The sequence below is a fragment of the Prionailurus bengalensis genome, chromosome F2 (assembly GCF_016509475.1).
Source record: "Prionailurus bengalensis isolate Pbe53 chromosome F2, Fcat_Pben_1.1_paternal_pri, whole genome shotgun sequence".
Taxonomy (NCBI): domain Eukaryota; kingdom Metazoa; phylum Chordata; class Mammalia; order Carnivora; family Felidae; genus Prionailurus; species Prionailurus bengalensis.
The window spans coordinates 16,935,589-16,959,346 of NC_057353.1; the positions used below are offsets into that span (position 1 = coordinate 16,935,589).

The window sequence follows — 23,758 nt, forward strand, 5'->3', positions numbered from 1 at the left end:
TCTTCCTATAAATCTAATCTTCCTGTAACACCTTGAGTGTCGGGGCACTGCTTGTCACCATGTCTCTGCAAGCACCTGCAAGGTTGTACACGGCTCTCTAGAACTGTCAGCCTTGTCACATACGGGCATGAGGCGAAAAGGCTCTGGAAAAATAGTCCTTTTGTTTAAAATAGAAACATAGAAGGACGCCAAATTAACACACAAATTACTGAATATCCTGTTATTGGGAAGGGGGGGCAGGGGGGGAGCCCCTTCATTTCTAAAATGAAGAGAGTAATTGCTGGTACCAAAATTCATGTTTCCTTTTGGGTGAAATTCTCCAGCCAAGCTTGGCGTTAACCAAGTCGGCAATTTCACTTCATCATTACTTCACAAAAGACTTCCAAAATCACTGCGGCAGACAGGCAAAATAAAAATGTTAAATACATCCTGGCTGGGAGGGGACTGAAGCCTCCACACTCAATCAAAGGTTTACAATAATAGGATTCATAAAAAAAAAAAAAAAAAAAAAAAAAAAAAAAAAGACAGATGGGATTAGAAAATGTTGCAGTGAAGACTCTGGAATGAGATGAGATCACAGCACCAGCCTGTCTTTTGTGGACCTGCACAATGATCCCCGAGCCAGACTGGATTAGGAAACCTCGCGACTAGGGGTTCAGAGAGAGGCTTCCGGTTCCCGGCACTTTGGGGGAGAGAAGGCTGAAACGATGCATCAGATTTACAGCTGCAGTGATGAAAATATAGAAGTTTTCACCACCGTGATCCCTTCCAAGGGTGAGTAAAATTGCCCTTGACTGTTTCCTTAGCGGCACCTTATGCCGGAGGGTAAGGACAATCACGTGCTGTTTTACTATGGTTTTCCTCGGGTCTCTCAGAGGGTTTGATGGGCTCTCTGTTTTGATGGTATTGTTGTTGTTTAAAATAAGGTACATGGATAGACATTAATCATTGAGAAACAATTGATCGAGGGGGTGGGGTGGGAATGAGGGCGGTTAAATACTCCCAGTTTCACTTAATTGAACACTGGCAACCCAATACGCCACCGAATGAAAGTAACAGCAAGCCATTGTTTTAGGAAAGAGAGATGAAAACAAAATTCCCAGGGCAGCCAGAGAGATTCTTTCATGTTCTCCAATGAGCAAGTGGATTTTGAAATGAGAACCAGCTGGCTCAAAAGTATGATTCCGAGCTATGCTGTGAAATGTGAGGGGAAATACTCCCAGCACTGGCCTAAAGTCTAACAAAGTGGTCAAATAGTGCCCTGACCCAGGGCTGGCTTCTAACACAGATCCCAGGGCCATGCTCCCAAACTTCACCTCGAGCTAGCACTGCCAAAAAGTGTGACTCTGTAAGCCCTTGTGCTCCAGGGTGAATGGTGTCAAGTCCCAGGAAGGGCTTTGTGTTCGAGCTCAGAGGACAGCAGGTGTCTGGTTACTGGACAGTTCCCCCGTCCATCCCCTCCAAAGCTCAGCCCTCTCTCCTGCTCCCTCTGTCCCTCCCTGCAGCCCCTGCCTTGCTGGGAGAGCCTGGGACTCTGGCTTAGCCCTGGTTTCATTGTCAGACTTGAATGGAGGGGGCTGGATGTTTGCTGGTGTTGTGACCCCCTGTTCAAACAATTCCTTTCTTCTTCCCGTGTCAGCCACTGACAGGGCCACTGCTCAGGGGGGGAAGGGAGAGACTCAGCCTGGTCACAAAGAGACAGCCAGCAGAACATAAATAAAGCTTTTGACATCTATTGCCACATACAGAGAGAGAAAAAAGAGCTAGGAGTCTGCCCACGTGCAGGAGTTGGAACTCTAGAGACTCTGAAAAGTACCTGAAAGTCAAAGCCTACCCTCTGACCCGGCAGTTGCACTGCTGGATACTTTTATCATGGACGTTCACAGTGGCATTGATTCTAGGAGAGCAAAACTGAAAATAAATGTCCTTGAGGAGGAGAGGGGTAAAATGTGGTATCATCATACTATGGAATATTCCACAGTTGTCAACAGGGATGAACTAGATCTATGTGTATACACAGATCTCAAAAGCATAATGTTGAGTGAAAAAAAAAAAGCAGGCTGAAAAATTTTATATGTATGATAACAGTTACTACATCTGGAAATAAAAAACAACACTATACATTATTTATGGATATATATCCAGAGAAAGTATGAAAACATAGGCTGGAAAGATGCAGATAAAATTAGTGATCTTATTAGCCCGGGGGAGGGACGGAAGCAGAATTGGGGGAGAGTAGAAAGGGAATCTAAACTTGCCTAATTTTTTTATTTCTTTTACACGAAAAAACAAATTGGAAGCAAATATGAAAATGTTAAAATGTCAATTTTCTGTAATTTTTTCCCATTTAACAATTTTTAAAGGGAGAAAAAAATCAAAGCCCAACGGCCCTTTTTAATTAAAAACTTATTCAACAATTCAAGAGCAATGTCACACTTCACCTGAATAAAATAATTTAAAATATGGCCTCTGATCCCATTTGCTTAGCATAGTGGTCAAGAGACAACTGCCACTTCCACACTGTGTGACCCTGGTCAGGCTACTTCACCTCTCTGGGTCTGAGTTTCCACTTTTGTAAAAGGGAGAGCTAGAATTTATCTCCCAGGGTTATTATGGAGGGAAAACTGAAATACAGATAAAATATATAATGCATCTAAAACAGCATGTAGTAAGCACCATTAAATATATCACTTACAAAATGATTTCTATTTTCATTCCATATTTAGAGCAATGAATATTCAGTCAAAGATAAATGTTTAATCCTATATTCCTTTCTTGCCATTTTCATTCATGACCATCTCCGGGTAATAAACCAAATATTCATTAGTATTCATGGACATGTCACTGCTCAGGAAGTTCTCTAGAAAAGGAGTATTTGCAGTTTTACATTGAACCATAAATGGAAGAAGTTCACCTCTTTTATTTGTTTTTATTTTTTTGCCTCATCTTGCCTTCTCCAAAGCTATCAAGCAGAGGGCTTTCAGTGAGAGAAGACTGTGCTAGGTCTTCTTAAGTCACTGCTTATAAGAGAGATTGGTAACTCTTCATTATGTCCCCACATTCTTTAACAGCAGAAATAGAAGTTGGCTTAATTTTATCTAACAAGTGTTACAGTCCTCCCTGGTATGCCCTTTTCCAAATGCTATCGTTTAGCATGACTAAAATGACCAAAACAGTTTCTGAGCACAGCTTCAGCAGCATGGGCAGTGTGGCCAATGGTTAAAAGTATAGGGCCTTGTTCCACAATCAGCTGTGCGGCCCCTAACCTTCAGTATCCACACCAATAAAACGTAGTTAACAAAGAATACCTAGCTCACAGAGTTGCTAGAAGAGTGAATGAGATAAGGCAAATTAGCCATCAGCTGGTAAAGCTCAATGCAAGCTATTATTACATTTATGTTATTGTATTATATCCTCCTGTCCAGCACACACATACATACATATATTGGGTTCAGCTTAAAGGCATGGGATCAAGTCTATGACTGAGAATAAGTGTGGATTTTTACTTTCTGGAGAGAAAGAACCTTACTTGAAGGGAAAGATTTCATAGACAAAATTCACAGTAAATACCAAAGATAAAAGCTGTGGTTTTACCAAGAAGTTATACCAGAAGTTATTTCCTGAGCAACACACTAAAATAGGTTTAATTCTAGGGTGAATAATACCACAGCATTCAAAATAATTCTTCTGAGGATAAACAGCAATGGGGAGGCATTCGTGAGAGGAGTCAGGGGACAGTAGGAAGAAATGGAGAAAACTCCAGAAAGAGAAATCCTGAAGGAATGCTAACTTAGAAGTTATCACCTATTCTTTCCACCTGCCTTCAGTTTGCAGAGATAGAAGAAAGAAAATCATAAAAACCACTAATTCCTGAGAACTTTCTCTTTGCCAGGCACTGGACCAAGGGCGTTACAAAAATTAGTTTATTTAATACCTGTCACAGCCCTCTGAGATGGTTGCTATTAATTACCCTGTCTTACAGATGAGGAGAGTAAGGTGTGGAAAGGATGGGTAATTTGCCCAAGTCACGTAACTGGCAAAGGGTCCTGTTCCAATTCATCCTCATGTGAAAGGAATCGGGAACCCTGGCTATAAACCAGCACACCGTACTCCAGGTTTCATGGCTGTAGGTGCTCTGCAGAAAATACCACCAGCCAGCACTCCTCTGATCACTTATCTGGTAGGTGACAAGAAGTTATCTCAGTTCTAGGCAGGGCAGTGACATGGAAGATTTCAGTTCCAAGTATATCATTTTAGCAGCAATATGGAAAACAGATGTCTGAGTATCTCCATTTCAACAAAGTACACACCTTTTCCCACCAACTACCATGTTTTAATGGTTGATTTTTTTTTTTAATTTTTTTTTCAACGTTTTTATTTATTTATGGGACAGAGAGAGACAGAGCATGAACGGGGGAGGGGCAGAGAGAGAGGGAGACACAGAATCGGAAACAGGCTCCAGGCTCTGAGCCATCAGCCCAGAGCCCGACGCGGGGCTCGAACTCACGGACCGCGAGATCGTGACCTGGCTGAAGTCGGACGCTCAACCGACTGCGCCACCCAGGCGCCCCTAATGGTTGATTTTTTAAGCTTTTTACTGTAGTGATAAAACATACATAATATAAAATTTACCATTTAGCCATTTATAAGTATACAGTTCTGTGGCACAAAGTACATTCACATTGTTGTGCAGCCATCACCACTATCCATTTCCAGAACTCTTCATCATCCCTGTTAAATAACAACCCATATTCCTTTCTTCCCCCAACCCCTTCGTAACCTCTATTCTACTTTCTGTCTCTGAATTTAACTACTCTAGGTATCTCACATAAATGGACTCATACAATATTTGTCCTTTTGTGTCTGGCTTATTTCACTTAGCTTAATGTTTTTAAGGTTCATCCATGTTATAGTATGTATCAGAATTTTACTTCTTTTTAAGGCTGAATAATATTCCATTGTATGTATATACCACATTCTGTTTGCCCATTCATCTGTTAGTGGACATTTGGGCTGTTTCCACCTTTTGGCTATTGTGAGTAATGCTGCTCTGAATTTTAGTAACACCTAAAATTGTAATCACACCCCATTCTCCCCACTTGCCCCTCCCCACTCTAGGTGCAAACCCTCTCTGAGGCTACATCAGCCTCACCAGTGTTCTCTAAAACTATCCCTTTCTCTCTCTTTGCAGTGTCCAGTCCAGCCAGAAGAAGAGTCAAAAGTTCTCAACACCTCTTGACCAAGAATGTAAGGACAACTTCAGTTTTCATCCCTTTTGTTGGTTTTCAGTTCAAAAGCAGCATATAGCTTCTTCATTCCCTCTGCCCTGCTCTCAATAACCATGAAGTTTTTCTCTATCGCATACTTCTGTTCTGTATTTCCTGTCCTCCACTTCACCAAAATGATTGACAAATGTCAACTAGGCAGCAAACAGCCCCGTATTGGACTCCACCACCCCAATTCTGCCATTTTCCCCAGACACATAGAGTAAATCTTACTCTCTTAAAAAATTGTTGTTCTTATTTAAAGAGAGTCCAAGATGTGAGTATAGCATCCCTGGCCTAAGTGTTCTTCTATTGTTGGCAATTGGCTATGTTCCATTGTTTCACTATGATAAATAGCAGTGCAATTAATTTGTAGTAAATATTATTCTTGTGGATTAATTCCTTGGTGAATTAACAAGTAAAAGGATAAGAATAGTTTCATTTATCCATCCATCCATCCCATATTTGCATTCCTACTATGTGTAAGAGACACTGCTAGATGTGGAGAATAGTGATTTTTCTTAAAAAATGGTTTCTGCTTTCAGTTTTGTCACATATTACCAGGAATTCTGAATGGCTGCCAGGCTTCCAGCAATGCTTTTCCATTTGCCTCCAACCTCACTAACATCAACTTTCATTTTTTTTGTATTACCTTTTGCTATTCTAATAAGCATATACATTACCTTAAAATTAGTTTACATGTCATTAAAGCCAAATGGTACTGTACATTTCTCATTTTACTTACAGATTTCTTTATACAAAAATTGTCAATACATCTTTGTACTTTCATTGAAAAGGTTGAACTGCTGATTGTTTCCCCTCAGTTATGCTGGAGTTTCTATTTCTATCACAATTTTTCATAGAACACCATTTTGATCTTCTAAGTATCTCAATTTTTTAAAGCCTCTTCTCCATTAGAAAGAATTTTGGGAGGGGCACCTGGGTGGCTCAGTTGGTTGAGTGTCCGACTTCGGCTCTGGTTATGATCTCACAGTTTGTGAGTTTGAGCCCCACATCGGGCTCACTGCTGTCAGTGCAGAGTCTGCTTCATATCATCTGACCCCCTCTCTTTCTGCCCCTGCTCATGCTTTCTCTCTCAAAAATGAACATTAAAAAAAAAAAAAGAATTTAAGTGTCCTGGGAATGAGACAGGGTTTTAGTCATTGTTTTATAAACATTACTTTTTAATTCCCAAAGTAATATGTGCCCATTATAAAATTTCAAATAATATGAACATATAAAGTATAACATCAGAAAATTCTAAAAAGCTGTAGAACAGAACAGTTAGGTATACAGACTTTGAGTCAAACTGCCTGGGCTTAAATTCCAGTCCTATCCATTTCTAGCTAGGTAACCTTGAGCAAGTTGCCCACCATACTGGACTCAATTTGAATGCTAAAGAGCATTCAAATGGGAATAATAGGAGCACACATCTCAAGAACCATTGGAAGGAGCAAATGACCTAATACATGTAAAGTGCTTAGCCCAGAACCTGTGACACATTAAGCATTCAATTAATATTGGCACTTTCTTTTTAAACTTTTTTTTTAAATGTTTATTTATTTATTTAGAGAGAGAGAAAGGGCATGAGTGGGGAAGGGGCAGAGAGAGAGAGAGGGAGGGAGAGAATTCCAAGCAGTCTCCATGCTGCAAGCACAGAGCCCAACTCAGGGCTTGATCTCAAGAACCTCAAGATCATGACCTGAGCCAAAATCAAGTGTCAGACATTTAACCGACTGAGCTACCCAAGGACCCCAGAGTTGGCACTTTTTAAGTGAAAATTTCCCATATACTAGCATATCATTATTGTGCTTCATTGCTCAATAACATACTGTTGTGCAATTTGCTTTTTTCACTAAACAATAAATCTTGAATATCTTTACATGCCAATTAATACATATAGATTTACCTCTTCCTTATGAAGACTGCATACCATACCATTATATGAATGTACTGTATAATTTTCTACCCAAATCAAATCTGAAGTCTTCTAGATTATTTAACCAAATTACCAACAAATGGTAATTTTTCTCTCTACTAAAACAATGCCACAAGCAATATCTTTGAATGTATCTTTCATGCTCTTATGCAAATATTTTTGAGGATAAATTCATAGATATGAAAACGCTGGGTCATCACATCAACACATTGTACTCCTTAAACTTACATAATGTTATATATCAATTATATCCAATTTTAAATAAGAAAATGCTAAAAGGATATAAACGTGAAGAAAATGTATAGTCATTGCCAAATTCTTAGCAACTGTTTTCAAGTACTCTTACCAGAATACCCAAGTCAATACTGTATGTCACAATGTTTTTAATCTTTGACAATCTGATAGGTGAAAATATCTTGTTTTAATTTGCATTTCTTTAATTATTAATATCATTTTTCACATTTTCAGGGATTTGAATATTTTTTCTCTATAGATTCCTAATTCATGTCTTCTGCCCATTTTTCTGTCATATGTCTTTCTAAAATGACTTTTAAGAATATTTTACATATTAAGAAAGAAAAGGACTTTTAAAATTTTTTAGTTTTTTTTAATTCTATTTTTGAGAGAGAGAGACAGAGAGACAGAGCCCAAGTGGGGAAGGGGCAGAGAGGGAGACACAGATTCTGAAGCAGGCTCCTGGCTCTGAGCTGTCAGCACAGAGCCTGATGCAGGGCTCAAACTCACAAACCACGAGATCATAACCTGAGCCAAAGTCTGATGCTTAACCAACTGAGCCACCCAGGTGCTCCAAAAAGGGCTTTTAATGCATGGAAAATTTCTTTGTGGTAGGGCAAGAGATTCTTACCTTTTTCCTGGTCCTTGAAAACTTAAGCCCACAGTCTCAAAGAAAAATGCTCCTGACTTTCAAGGAGTAGTGAATGTTACCAAAAATGGAAAGGGAAATCATTGTCTGCAGGTAATTTAGAATTTAAGAAAAGTTTCACAACACACTTTTCGCTCAAGGGGCATCTGGATTTGAAGGAGACACAAATCATTCAAGAATCAGAGCAGATCTCTTGGGAATTGGGAATCTTTGGTTCTCAACCAAGTCCTTGCTTTGAATTTCTAACCTTAAACAATGTCCCTGTCTGAATCACTCCTAATACCAATACCTACTGGCTTTATAATGATAGAACAGTATTTACAAAAGCTTTTAAAATGGAAACTAAATCATTATGCTTTCCAATAGTTAAGATTTAGAACCTAAATAAAGGAGACAACTCTCAGCAGTGATGATGAAGCCACACAGGCCTAAGATACACAAAAGAACCAAAACATGGGGCACAGTCTCCTGGAATATCCAATTGACTTCAACCGGGCACTGTAGAACCAGGCTCTCAGGTTTCTTGGGAGTGGAAATTTTTGAGAAAGACTGTTATGTTTATGGTTTATGACTTTCCCTCTCCAAAATATTTTTACTCAGAGAAAAAAATGACTCAAGTATATGAATACATATTAAAATTTGCTTTCGATTAAAAAAATAAAATCGGAAGCTAGGGTCTTGTTTTCAACTATGCAATCTTCTGGGTGAGACAACTTAATAAGACCCTCTGGCCTTTGATCCCTTCTCTAAATTTCTCACTTCCCCTAACAGCCTGACTCATCCTTTGCTTGCAAAACTTAGCCTAGCTGTACAGAACATTCAAATTAGAAAAGACAAGAAAGGTTTTAGTCTACCTAAGATGAGGAAAGTGAGTCCTAAAGAAAGAACTGTCGGATTTTTTGTTTCTTCATCCAACTGGCTCTTGGCTTCCCTTTGAGTTCCCAAGAAAAACAGTATTTTGCAACTGCTCAAACCTACCAATGTCTATGACTTTCTTTGTCCTGAAATTCTTATTTGTTTCTATTCCCACTCCTTGGGCTACCATGTGGAGTCAGGTTCCTTCCTTTACAAATCTCTCTCCTCTCTAAGCCATCCTTAGTGCCACAGCGTCACTAAGGTATGGTCAGTTAGGCCTCCCAGTACAATGGAGCCACTGCCACTGACTGCCAGTCCCAGGATAATGAGCAGCATAAGTACCACCACCAGGAAAGATGGAGAAATAAAATGTGTAAATGTCACATTCTTCCCAGATTTCAACCTTGCCAGGGAGAAATTGGTCTAGAAATCTACTGATTTTTCAAAATGCACTGAGCAATCAATTGTACTTGAAATTTCTTATCTGGATGTAGGCATTTCTACAGGTTTTACAAAAAGCACTCACTTAGAAGTCATGAAATCATGGCTCTCATCCTTGGCTCTGCCCCTTATAGCTCTGTGACTTTGAAGACACATGACCTCTCTTGGCCTCAGCCTCCCTATGTATAAAATTAGGGAGTTGGCTAGAACATTGCTATGGATCCCATCAGCCCTAAATCATGATGATTCTCCATCACTTAGGTCTCACCTATCTTTCCAACGCCCCACCAGCCCCCTAGACTTCAAACAGAAGTGTGAATCAAGGATGTCAGTAGATGGAATCCTGAGGCTTCGGTATTAGCCCATGCCTTCTGTTCTTCCAATCTCTGACCCAAGACCAGCAGGGGATCATCAGCATACTGCACTAGTACATTCTCCTACTTTCAAAAGGCAGTTTGCTAACTAGGAAAGGAAAATCCAGCATTTAACCTGGTCTCCCCCTTCCCTCTCCTCATTCCCCGGTCTTACCCCTGTACTCAGGGTGCTAAAGAGCCTGCTCTCAGATCATTTTTTTCTAAGACCAGCAGCAATAGCAAGTTCAAACTGTGCCCTACAGACCAGAAAATAACCCAGGCTTTCAGAAGGCCACAGCCATCCATTCAGCTGTCCATTCCCTGGTATGGGCCCAATGTACTCCTCTGGAGCCCTCTTAGAGCTGAACACCTCTCTCTTTCCTTTCCTGCCATTGGCATCCTTTGGGGACTGTAGAAGATACCCAGAAGAGGCACTTGGCCCTAAGTCATGACCTGGGAAGTAACCAGCCTCATCCCCATCCCCAGGAAACCTCCTGCATCCAGCAGAGGGCTGAGGAGCTAATGCCTCTATCCTTCCCAGTTCTCTTCTTCCACCCCACAGTGCAGAGAAGGGACTGCGGAGGTGGTTTCTTGTTCCTGAAAGGGAACATTTCCCTTTCAGAGGAGGAAATGTTGGGTTTCCCCCATGGACTCCTCAGGCTCTCATTACCTGCCTTACTTTCTCCTTGTACAAAGTAGATCTGAAAACATACCAGTTTTCACTCCTCCTCACTTAGAAGAATGCTGACAGAATGAAAATAAAACCAGAAATACCACTGACAGCTGAGAGCCCTGTGTCAGTAATGAGGTTCAGGTCTCTCCTGTTCAACCTGGAGATTCATGTTCCAGAGGAAGGCCTTTAGGCCAAAGATTACGTGTCCAGGGGAATGGAGCCCTGAACAACCATTAATCCAGAAATTTCCAGTATTCTGGGGCAACATCATGGCTAAGTACAGTGCCAAGGGTAAGGAAGGTAAGGGGAGAGCAGAGGGGACTGTTAGTACAGGGTGGTCAGTGCTGGACACCCACTGCTATGCTTCACAGTCCCCAGTGAGCTGGTGCAAGGTGGATCCATGCTGCCCCCAGCTCAATGGAAACACCACCTTCTAATCATACTGCAATTTATAAATGTATCAAATCAACACATTGTATACCTTAGGTACAATGGGAGGAAAAAGGAATAAATATTTGAAGTTATCGGGGAGGGGGGGGTGGAGGGACCACCTTCTGCAGTGCCCAGAGGAGAAAAAGGACTAATCCTACATGCTCCTCAATTATCAGCTTTCTCCAAAGGCACAGAATGAATGAGTCTGGGCCCTAAAATGGGTTTGAGAAGAGTTAATTTCCTAATCCAGATAAGACCAAATTTGGGATATATTAATTTTCTAAGCAAAGGACTATTTGTGGTAAACTGAAGCAAAGAGTGACAGCTTCTCCCATTTTACTCTTTGGGAGATATGAACTGCTCTCTGATTCTGTAGATAAATATGTGGCACAAAGAGACAGCACAAGCCATGCTAATAGAATCTCTACAAATGACAGGCATTTACCATGCCCCAATACAGCAAGGACACACAAGAATATCGATCTCCTTTTCACATAACCACAAGGTGTCAAAAGTCAGGTGTGAACTCCAGTCTGCATGACCCCAAATGGAGTTCCCTTCTTCATCACTGACAATCTGAGAGGAGAAAACAAACAAAAAACAAAACAAAGAACTTTGTTTTCAGTTGCATTTAATTATTATTCAACACCTTTTCATGTTTAGCATTTGTATTTCTATGGTCAATTGCCAGCTCATGTTTTTTGCCCCATTTTTCTGTTGTTTTCTTCCTCTTTATTGATTTGTAAGAGTTCTACATACATGGGATAATTCCTCCTCATATGTAACAAATGTTGTATTGAGCCATATTCAATTCTAGTGTTTGTTGTTTTGTTTTGAACATGTATCTTTATCTGTCTGGTATTTACTTTAGTATGAGAAGTGTGAACACAGATTCATTTCCTCCAGTGACCTGACATTTATTCTAACACTATTTATTAAAAATCCAATTTTTCTCCACTAAATTGAATTATAACCCTATTAAAATATTTATAAATTTAGTCTTATTTGCTTCAGCATCCTCCAAAAGCAGCACAGTTGTTCTGTATGGACAACTGAGGGGGATCTATCACAGGTCAGACTACGGGGCTGAGGTGGGTCCACCTAACTCACAGATGCCCCCAGTGCCCAGGATCTGGCACAGAACATGGCCTCACAGGATATCTGCTGAAGGAGCAAGAGAATGAGTATATGCTAACCTCAGAGAAGCCATGGCATACTACTGGAGATAACTAACCAGCTTCAAAGAAGTGAAGAAATTCAGAATGAATGACCCCAATGTCCTAGATATGTATAATACTATGCAGGGTATGAGCCAAGAACTGCTAAGGTTCCCTTCATCTCTCCTGGTATTAAGATAAAATACAGTACTATTTGTCTCAACTTTTTACATTTAAATCATTCCAGTGATTTAAGTATGTTTGTTATAACTTTTAAGGCCCATTTTGGTGGGTCCTGATGAAAGGGGTGTTTCTTTTTAATGTACTTCCCAAGATAACTATTCAGCAGGTGATCATTACTGAAAACACCTTAGCTCCTAGCATTCTGTCTGGCTTTCTGGAGTTTCCACTTAGTGAAGCACACACAGTGGAACTTCATCTCCCAGCTCCACCTGACACAGGCGTTCTGCAAGGAGGGGAAACGCGAGCAGGGGGGCTGTGCCTGCTCCGTCTTGCCAGCAGCTTCTTTCTTTTTAAAACCTCAGAATCAGTTGGGCTCCGAGTCCTCTCCCTAGCTCTTCCCTCTGCTAGAGCATTCAGAAAACTGTCCTCTGTGTGAACAAGGGTGTCTGCCTAGCTCAAAGAATGGAAGACCCTGATTTCCAGAACTGTTCTCATTTCAAATAGCCTGTTCTGTTACCAAACCAGGTGATGGCTCAGGCTCCTGACTCTGTGAAGGGCTGCTTGGTGAGGAACCCCCAGAAACTTCATTTTCCTACACCATGGCACCATTTGGCATGCTGAAATTGAATAAAACAGTTGACTCTTGGAGGCCAGTTTACCCAAGTTCTCTCACTGCTGGTAGCATTCGCTGGAGTAAGGAATACTCCAGTAATTCACTGTTGGCACAAAGTGCATCTGAAGATCGGAGGAGAGGAACAAGCTGACTGTCCTTCCTCCTCCCGGCAGGTGGTGATCGAGTCAGACCTCTACACTCCGAGGCCCCTGGAGCTGCTGCCACATCGCAGCGACCGCCGCGACGGCGAGGGCCGCAGGTCGGGCAGGCTCCACGGTGCTCGGCAGCAGGGACCCCACCTTGCCAAGGCCCCAGCCAGACCCGGTATGTGCGTCCTGGATCGAGTCCCTAGAATCTCCCTGGGGGGCAACGACGCGCTTAGACCAGCAGCCACAGTGTCTGTGGCCTGGCTTGCATTTTGTCCAATAACCTCACGATCCTCCCTGGCGTCCTCCATCACGCCAGGTGAGCGCAGCACCTGTGGCGTGGGGCGTGCGGGCGCTTCCCCCGCCCCCGCCGCCCCCGCCTCCCCGCCCCCGCCGCCGGGGCTGGCGCGTTATGTTCCTGCTCTGAATGCACCCGCTCTCGGGCCCCACCTACAGCTGCAACACAAAACACCTTCTACCTGAAAAACACTCCTGGCTGTGTGTAATGAGCAAATGCTTTCATCTACCATCTTGCTCCACAGGAAGTCCTGCTGGATTCAAGAGGAGATGAAAATCATTATGTTTTGGGGACAGAAAACCAGTGTAGACATGACTCATGAAGAAACAGAAGCTTACATTATTTTACAGGCTGTGTGTGTAAATTATACAATCCTTCATAAACTGCCATCTTAAGATCTCAGAATTGTAAATGTGAATGACTTAGGGCTATTTCAACAATCTCTAAAAAGAATTTAGGGACAAATTTGTTTTGGAAACCGGAAACATTGTAAGTCTTAACCTTAAGCACTATTTTGAAAAATGGCTTCCACCCCAAGCAGTTAAACAGGATTCTGCATCTAGCCCACTGAAGTCTGTGATGGTATTTCACCCTTCAGTCGCTGGTTTAAGTTATTTATGTTATGTCCACAGCCTAAACTAATTCATAATTTAACTCCAAAAATACACAATAGAAAGTCTGGGATGTCCTTCTCAAGGCTTTTCAGTGTCAGCAATTTTATATAAGAACTGAAATAATACATCATGGAATATGTATCTTTATCCATCCATCTACTCTCTCCATAGATGCTGGACTGGATCTCTAAGATTTCTTTGATCACTAACACCCTGATCCTGTTTTTATTATCCTACATATAATAACACATAAATCAAGCCATATTCTCTAGCTAAGTGATTACATATACACATATGTAGAGTGAAAGCATTAGGAAAACCACAATCTGCCTTGCAAATTAAGAGGAGATAAATTTTTCTCTGTGTCTATATATAGGAGGGTGGGTGGGTGCATGTGTATGTAGAAAGAGAAAAAGAGAATATCTTCGCTACAAAATCATAAAATGAATTTACAGCCATGCTTTTCGAATTTTAATGTGCAAAAGAATCACCTGGGAATCTTGTTTTCATGCAGATTTCAATTCAGTAGGACTTAGCAGGGCCCCAGATTTCTAAGAAGCTTCCCCATGATGTTGATGACGTTGGTCTGAAGACAATATATTGATTAGCAAGGATTTAGAGATGGTCTAATGGGTGGTTCTTGAAGTGGGGTCTCCAGAGCAGCAGAATCACCTGGGAACTTGCCGTAAATCCCACCTAAGACTCACTGAATCAAATTCTGGGCTACAACCCAATAATCTCTGATTTAACAAGCCTCCCAAGTGATTCTAAAGCACACTGAAGGTAGAGAACCACTGATCTGCAACCACCCCGTGCCCATTTACAGAAAAGGAAACTGAAACCATAGAAACTGTTTGACTCAAAGTCACACTGCTTATTAGCAATAGAACTGAGAGTAAATCTTAGGTCTTCTAATTTCCTAGCTAATGCCTTTATACCCCCCTCATTTCCACCCCTAGAGAACAATGTCTTCCCAACTGTCTAGTTTTAGGGGCCACTTTTCTTCCTTTTTAAGTAGTCTGTGGAAGCTTAACCGCCCAAGTCAGTCTTTTATTCTGAAAGAAAACAGTAAGTAATGAAATGGAGAGAATCTGCCCAACATGTGACAGTCAGCTCATGCAGGGAATGTGCTAGTCAGGTTTAAAAAAAAAAAAAAAAAAAGATCGAGCTGGGCATGGATTCAATTCCTTCAGCTCCCCCAATCTGATAGACTCCAGAGGGGGTTGGGGGAGACAGCAGGTTTCTGAGTCAAAGCCAGACCCAGTGCTTTCCACAGGAAAGGCTTGGTATTGGCCTTGGGCAATGAGTCTCCCATCCTCCCATCAAAAGGATGTGTGTCTCCAGGAACCTCAGATCTGGGGGCATGCTTCTTTTCTGAGCTACAGGAGAAGGTTCCTGGATGACATAGACTTCTCACATGGGAGAAAGATTCTCTGAGGATCTCGGAAATTGCAGGAACTCTGAAGGAAGACGCCTTCACCATGAGGCCCTGAGCAGGTGAACCTCAAGTGCCTGGAATAGGGACACCCACCTCCTGGGCCCAAGAGAGTTGGCTGTCCCTGGAATGTCTCTACTAGGATGTCCTCAGGCACCTGAGAATCAACTTGTTTAACTGGAATGCATCCTCCTCCTTCAAACCGCTCTTCCTTCCTCAAGTAGGATGTTTTCCTTAACATCCCCTTTGTCCTCCCCATCCCTACTCCACCCCCTATGCCACATACTAAATACTGACAATGTCAATTCCTGGATGTCTCATCTCTCCCTCTTGGTACCTACCTCAGGTTACCTGGACTCAGACCCCTTCATCTCTGGTGCCTAGCACCTCACCGTGGCCCTCAGCCACCAGTCCCTCTCCCTATACAAGGCTACCAAAGGGGTCCTTCTAAAGCAGAAAAATCTGCCTCTGCCATCCTTCTGCTTCAGTGTCCTTCCCATCCCCACTGCCCTGCAGACCATGCCCAAGGCCCCCCAGAACCCCCCTCTGCTGACCTCTCCAGGGCCACCTCCTGTGACACTCCTGTCCCTGCCTGTCCATACAAGCAGCAACCCTGAGCTCTGGGGTGATTCTGTGACTACTTCCTTATATTCAGTTTCCTGGTCCTTCCCTGACCCTGCATTGCCCTCCCTGTCTCTACCTGGCAAACACCTCCCAGAGTCCCTCAGTCAAGCTTCCCCAGCCCTGCAAGACCCCCAAAGCAGTCTGCCGTTCCCTAGATCATCCTCACCCGGCTTCCTCTAATTGTTATGTATCTCCAAAGCCTCCATTTCCTCATCTAGAAAGTGGGGACTATTATGATATCTACCTGACGGGGTTATATGGTAAGGATTAAATGAGACAATGTTTATGTGTTTTACACTCCGCACAGTGCCTGACACAGTAAATACTCAAAAATATGAGCTGCTGTTATGCCAGAGCACTGTACGTTATGATGTAATCTTGGGAGTCTTGTAACTTCATTTTATTGGCATTGAAATGTTTTCTTCCTTGGGTTGGGGAGTGTTTTATCTCTATCCGCTATAGTGTGAAGAATGGGGCTTGTTCTGGAATGTCTGCCCAAGGAGAGAATTATATTGAAAGGCAACTTTCCCCCACCTGTTATTGGCTACCTCAGCTCAACAACTTGATTCTCAGAAGCTGCAGATGTCAGGGTAGAGATTATTCAGAAGTAGGTTGGGCCTCAGGAATAAAGGCCTAGCAAGAAGGTTCTCATGTGTCTTCCATAGCCAATGGCTCAGAACTCTGATAAACTCCAACCCCCCCACATTCTGAAGCAGTGCTTCCCAACACAGGCAGGACGTCACTGCTCATTTCCACAGAGGGGCGTCCAGGATCAGCAGGCTGAATAGATCCCAGCTGTAAAGACTTAACCCCTGATAACCTCTTGTGATGTTGCACCCTAGGAGGGAAGGACAAGCTAAGGGCACATTCTCTGAGTACCTACTGCACACACAGTATCAAATGCTTCCACACATGTGATCTCATTAGACCTTAGTTTCAGCACCCCCTGGAAGAGTGCCAGGGGTGCAGATTACCCACTCAACAGTTGCCCCACTGCCTGACCCTACTGCCTGATTTTGCTGCTTGGTACGGAGGTTTTTAGAAATTCCCAGCTTGTGATCAGTTAGCTAATGAGATCATCGACACAGAACTAGGGGGGAAGTAGAACACAGAGTTCCACTGACTAATGCCTCCTCTGTTCATCCTTGCAGTGGGGATTTCAGAACCCAAATCATCAAATCTGTGTGGGAATCGAGCATATGGAAAATCTTTGGTAAGTAAAATAAGCCTGGTTAGTTCTATCTGGTGTGCTTCAAACTTCTTGCCCTGCCCTTGGTTCCAGGCCTGAAGATGGTCAGAAGAGCTTCCCTGAGGGTTCTTTGCTCCCCAAGTCTATCATCTTATAGCACACCACTGGATGTTGCTCTCTTTCTTGCCAGAAATTCAGCTTTTAGGCAAACAGAAGATATTACCTAGTGGACATCTCAAACATGGTGGGGAAAGGCGTGGTTTCTGTGGTAGGCACATGCCAGGTGGAAATGCCTGACAGATTCCCAGGGGCAGCTGCAGGGGTAACGAGATGTAAGGGTCTTGAACATTGTGAAAATACAAAACACCAGCCATCTTAGGTCAGGACAACTCTGGAGGACATCTGCTCCATGTGAGGTTTTTCTGGAAGCAGACTCAGATGTGGGGTATGGGGTATGAGATGTACATTAGGGGTCAATATGTGTGATAGGAGAAGGGAAGTAGGATTGAGCAGAGTCAACTGCTAAACTACCATGCACACCTGATACCTGCTGGTAGGAGCTCCAGGGCAAGTGTTACCCATCCAGATTGTCCTGAGTTGGGCCCAACTGGCCAAGCCTTTGTTTCCTCCTTGCTTTGTTATGGTATGTAGGCTGCCCCATGGAGTGTGGGTCAGGGTCAGCAGGGAGGGCATCCCCTGGGGTGAGAGGCCCTCTGCATCCTAGGCCCACCCAAAGGAGCTGAGAGCCATTTGCTGCCTGCCCCCTAGCAGCTGGGCAGCTTGTCTTTCCCTGAAGGGAGATCAGGTGGTACATGTCCAGATCTAGCACAGAAGACATCTACATTGTCTTCTGGGCATGAATGTGGGTACCCTGCGTTAGCACAGTAGGAGTGGAATTCTGGCTACAGGTGAGGTCAGCTCAGGCATCCTGGGCTGTGTGAGCATCAGCTCTCCAGATTGATAGATCATTCCATGTGAGGACCAGAAAAGATCCTGGAGATTGTGTGGGCCAGCCCTCTCGTCCTTAAGGAACAAAGTGGGCAGTGAGCACTTCATTCCCAGTCTGAGGAGAAAAATCTAATCTAAATACCTCACTTAGGTCATCCCTGTACTAGGAAAACCCTACAAAGGGTAGGGATGGGACAAGCTGTTTCATCAGGAGCCCCCTGCCCCCACCTAGTACCTAGGAGAAACTGAAGATGGCTGAGCTACTACCACAGAATGCAGACTGTCAGGCTGCAACAGTTCTAACAGCTGCCCACAGCTCAGCCCAGAAAAGACTAAGGTTAAGGGGTAGAGGATGGCTCACAGTCTTGGATTACCTGCCCCCAGACTCTGGGCTGCAGTCAGACAGTACCCTTGGCAGAGAGATAACTGCATTTGAGAGGCCAGAATGAGTTGAGACGGGATAGGGTAGTAATGGGGACACAGTTTCAAAGGAGGAGGGCAATACTAATGCAGAGAACAAGGAGGCAGGGCAGCATGACTGACCCTTTCCTCTGAGCCTGAGACAGTGCTGCTGGGGTCATGCAGCTCTTAGGAGGCCCCTTATCCCAGGGTGGGTGAAAGACTGATTCAGAGCTTGCACAGCTAAATCTGATTCAATGCTGCCATGCACTGGAGGAGGACTAAGGACAGTGGAAGAGGAGGGATGTATGTATGTATGTTCCCAGGGCTGGGCTGTTGGCCTGATGGGGAGGAGAGCTCCTAAGAGGCCACAAGGTGGCACAGTAACTCTGCCCACACATTTGGCCAGCTCAGGAGAGAAAGGGACTGTGAAATCATGATGTCCTTGACCTGGAATTTCCCAGCAATTCCAGGAATGTGGTGACCCTGAGCTTTCAATGGGGCTGGGGTGAAGGAACAAAGCATAGTATATACCCATTGACTGAGCAAACTCTGGAATTAGCCCTGGTTAGGCCCTCAGTTACTTTTCAATTCAATCCATGTTTCTTGAGCACTCACCACCTTCTTTAGGAGGGCTGCAGTGGGCCACCAAAGGGATTAAGTCCCAGACCCTGACACACACCATGCCACGTTTCTGGGGATCAGGAGACTAGACAAGCACATGACACAAGAAGAGAACGGTAGAAAGATAGAATTGGTAAAAAAAAAAAAAAAAAAACCCAACAACAACAAAGACAGAATTGGTGAAATGCCAAAACATGTCACATAAGTACTCAGAGCTGCGAGGACACGGGACACAAGGGCAGAGAGAAACCATCTTGGGCCACCAGCCTGAGGAAAGACTTCCTGGAAAAAGTGGCCTTGAAGGACAGGCAGAGATGAGGCTCAATCCAGAGAGCAAGGAAAAGCTAAGGGAAGATGCAGAGCTGTGCATGAGCACGAGGACAGACAGGACCAGCCCTTCTGGGACCAGAGCTGTCACAGTACCCACAGGCATCCCAGAAGCTGGAGCCACATAGATGAGGTGGAGCCCAGTTTTGAGGAGCCTGGAAGTGTGGGCTGCAGAGCTGGCCTAGGTCTGGCCTGCAGCGGGGAGGCCCTGCAAATCCAGCGGGGCAGGGATAAGTGGTGGGTCTGGTTGGAAGCAAGGAGGTCCCGGGTGACAGGATCTGAAGGCTGCAGCAGAGGAAATGGAGAGAATGGCACTGATGTAGGCAGTCTTTCAAAGCAAGAATCTGCAGGATTTGACAACAAAGTGGACACAGGCAACGGGAACATGAGGGGGGACAGGTTCTCAGTTAAGAACTCTTTCAAGTTCTCTGGGTCAGTCGTTCTCAAAGTGGGGTTCTGGGACTAGGAGCACCTAGGAACCTGCCACAAATGCAGATTCTCAGGCCCATATCAGACCTGCTGAATCAGAAACTGGGGTAGGCCCAGCACTGTGTTAACAAGCCCCACAGAGAAGATTTGATGCTTGGCAAAGTGTGAGGACCATTGTCCTAGGTGGTGGATCAATTTAGTCAACTGGCTCCAGTCAGTGCCAGAGTTGGGATCATGGCCACAGCCTCACATTCCCTTCCCCTTCCACACAACCCAGATTCCTCCGGTGGCCCGGATCTCCGTGAAAGCCCCAGCCGCGCTAGAGGCGACAGCCACAGGCTCAGAGAACGGAGCTGTTCTGACAAGAGGGTAAGTGCTGTCTCCCCGCCTGCTGCCTGCAGGGCTCCCCACACAGTCCTGGTCCTGCCACAGACCAGTAACAGGTGGCCTGGTTTACAGACTCTCAAGATGCTAAAACAAAATCCATGCCAGCTTTAAATTACCTTTTAATGAGGGCAATAATCCTGGGTCTCTGCAGTGTCTTCTCAACTGTTTCCCTAGGATTAAGCTGAAGTGTTTTTGATGGTTTCCACTTCATTAACACCACTCTGTAGACTTAGAGAAGTGTCATTTGGGAGGGTTTTTTGGTTAATTAGATAAATGTAATTACAGGTCATATTCAGAGCCTGCTGGTAGGCACACTGGTCTCAAAAATGCTTCATAAATAAGGTTAAGGGCTCCTGCCCAAAGGTAAAGAGGTACGTAAGAAAAGTTTCTAATCAAGTTTATAACCCCCACGATTTAACTGATCCAGAACCAGCAGCTAGAATAGCAGGAGGGGATAATCCCCCCACCAGGAACTCCCTCACTGCCTTCAGTGTTGCATTAAGATGGCAAGCGTGTATGCAAAACTCAAGTCAACATGTACATTTATGCCCCTGCCACTATCCTCCATACTGCACATAGCGGAAAAGTGAGTTAGGGAGTGATGAATGGGGTCTACTCCTTGAGGGAAAAAATTAAAAGTCTGGCTCTGTGAAATGACTGTCCTCCTTACCCACCCCTGGCTTTTCTCTTTAGATCCAGACATCTCAAGAAGATGACTGAAGAGTATCCAACCCTTCCCCAGGGGGCAGAAGCCTCCTTACCGCTGACAGGAAGTGCTTCCTGCGGTGTCCCTAGCATCCTCCGGAAAATGTGGACAAGGCACAAGAAGAAGTCTGAATATGTGGGAGCTACTAACAGCGCCTTTGAGGCTGACTAAAGGTGACCCTCCCTAGGTGCCCTGCGTTGGCCAAAGTTCACCGTACAAGGGAAGAAAACTTCCAGATGGGAACTGAGCCACATTCACCTCTGCTAGTAGCTGGTCCAAACACATCACCGCCCCTTACTAACCGATAGCCCCGGCTTAGGATACAGGCAAGGAACTTCCCTCGAAGGCAAAAGAAAAGTGTGCCTTCTTAGAATCGATAAAGCCATTGGTCTGAAAGTGGCTTTGGGAGGTCATGGAGTTTATATACCTATCTTTAAGCAAACCACACCACAATCAAACTTTCTCAACCCATTTTAAAGACCTCCAAGGAAGGAAGCAGGCAATTCCTCAGTCTTCCTTGTGAGTTGTTCTAATGTGTGTGATTTCTGGTATAAATATAAGAGCTTGATGTTTGAGGCACTTGTGAACACAGTGGTTCTTACTATTCCTCTTATCACATTTATTTCATCTTGACAAAGTACAATTTTTAATGACAAAGCACTATATATTTACTTCTACTTCTAATATCCATTTGACAGTATTGTCAAGATTGATATTGATCATTTGGCATGATTGCATGAATTCTCTATTCTTTTACATGCAGTTTTTCTATAGAAAAACATGATTAAAAATTAAATGTTGAATGCTAATGTTTTCTGAAGTGGCATAGTCTAGTGAAATTAATAATACCTTGCATTGGTATAATGATTTTAACTTTTAAAAGTGCTTTCCCATCCAATATCTCTTATCTTCACAAAATCCCTGTTAAAGAAAGCACAATTATTCCCAATCTACAGATGGGGAAGCCAAGGCTTTATGAAGTTATGTGACTGGATATAGTTAGTGGTATTAGATACTAGGTCCTTAAGTCCACCAGACTCCTTGCTTTGCTTACTCTAGTAACTGAGGAAGGTTTTGAGGGACAGAAGTATGTCTCTGGGGGCAATGTTTGAAAGGAAAATTTTGATAAAGTTGGAAAAAGTGACTTAAATGAAACACATTATGTAGTAGGTTGAACTAGACGAAATTGCCATTTCTATAGGTCAAAAATAAATTGATCATTTATTTCATATGGTTCAACCTAATATATAATATTGTGCTTTCCCTCTCTTAATGGAAATGTCATCAATCCCATCTTTAATATCAATAGACTTACAATGATAATGTGATAATGACAGCTCTCATTTGTTAAATGCCTACCATGCACGAGACGTAACACTGAGCACTTTACATACATCCTCCCTATCTTTCTAACAACTCTAAGTTAGATGGCCTTATCTATCTACTGGATGACAGTTTAAAGCAGTTACATGATTAGTCTGAAGGTACCTGACCCATATGGGTGTCAGGCATCAGTGCCTGTGCTTGTTTCCCTTTACACAGAATAGTTCGGAACACAGAGAAGGATCATGGTTAGCAAACAATTTTCGTCTCAAATGCTAAACACAGATGATGGGCAGAGGCTGCCTAGAGTGCTGTGTGGGGAGGAGTCTGAGATGAAGGAGTGTGGTGGTCCATTAGAAATGCCTGCCTGTGGAGGGCATTAGTTGCACATGTCCTGAATATCTGTCATCTGTAGCGTCAACTCTACCCCGAAAAGGCTTGTTTTCTAATTCAGAAGCTTCAATTAATCCAACCCATTTAACAAAATCAGACACTCCATGATGAAATTTAAGTCCAAGACTGGGCTGGAAATTGTCAGGTCTTGGTACAATGAAGAATTTGGCTGCGTTACCAGTCTCAGACTCAATGGTTATTCATAGGCTACTGCTCTGTGGCCACATGTTGCCTTTTGCTGAGTTACCTGTTTCCATGTCTCCAGGTCAACTGTAAGGAGGCATGGAGGAATAAAAGGCCTGGGCTTCTGGGCTTTCACCTTGCTGATCCCTGCCCTTCAGCCATTGTTTTAGACTCTCAGCACCCAATCCTCACGTTGGAACATGACTTGAATATTTGGGCATTGAGTTCTCTTTCAGTGAGGGCCTAGTCTCAATGGACTAATAGTCTTGCACAGTATAGATAATGGGGGGGGGGGTGGTGATTTATGCTGGACCTATCAGAGTATCTATTCTACTATTTATTTTAACTTATTTAATTTATAGCTGATGTTCTCTATTTGTATGTGGCACCTGGAGATTTCTGTAGGATCTAACTTATAAGGAACTAACTTATTTTTAATTTAAATATTTCATGATTAAGTGTTTGCCTGGCATAAAACATCCTAACTGACCAGTTCAAATAAAAATAAAGTATGCTTTGTTTGTGACCTCAATAAACCACCACAAGAGTATGAGGCTCCCTCATAGACTGAGAAGCTTTCACCAAGGGAAAGAATTATGAATCTGGACCTCACTGCTCCTTTACCTAAATGAAAAGGATTGTGAGAAAGAATCCAGAATGTTCTTTCCATCCTAAGGCAGTGTCTGGTTTTGATATTACAGGCCCTGCCCAACGGTCAACACTAGGGCCATTTCTGACAGGGCTTGGCCTGGCATGACCCATCCTCTCTGGGCTCACCCTCCTCCCTGATCTTGAGCCCTCAGTCCCACCACAAAGTCCAGGGGAGGCTAGTGGCCATCCCAGCCTGCTGGTCTCTCTCTCCCCTGAGGCGAGAGAAGAAGAGCCTTTCTCCTCTGTGCCCACCTCACGTTCAGCCTCGCTGGAGACTGCCCCGTGACTC

The 23,758-nt window shown here is 43.5% G+C and overlaps 1 protein-coding gene across 1 annotated transcript; it reads left to right on the plus strand.

The window, feature by feature from the left end:
• The first annotated feature begins 240 nt into the window (after positions 1–240).
• On the plus strand, positions 241–23,335 carry VXN (vexin). The gene is made up of 6 exons (XM_043602210.1): positions 241–774; positions 5,192–5,247; positions 12,967–13,117; positions 17,062–17,123; positions 20,104–20,195; positions 20,907–23,335. The coding sequence occupies exons 1-6, from the start codon at positions 708–710 to the stop codon at positions 21,088–21,090; spliced, it is 612 nt and encodes a 203-aa protein (XP_043458145.1). The 5' UTR covers positions 241–707; the 3' UTR covers positions 21,091–23,335.
• Positions 23,336–23,758: the final 423 nt, after the last annotated feature.

Bases quoted from the DNA above. Each gene is read 5' to 3' on its own strand.
- VXN (XM_043602210.1), top strand. From the start codon at position 708: ATGCATCAGATTTACAGCTGCAGTGATGAAAATATAGAAGTTTTCACC. The intron at 5,248-12,966 runs GTAAGGACAACT...TCCTCCCGGCAG, and splicing joins AACACCTCTTGACCAAGAAT to GTGGTGATCGAGTCAGACCT. The intron at 13,118-17,061 runs GTATGTGCGTCC...TCATCCTTGCAG, and splicing joins CAAGGCCCCAGCCAGACCCG to TGGGGATTTCAGAACCCAAA.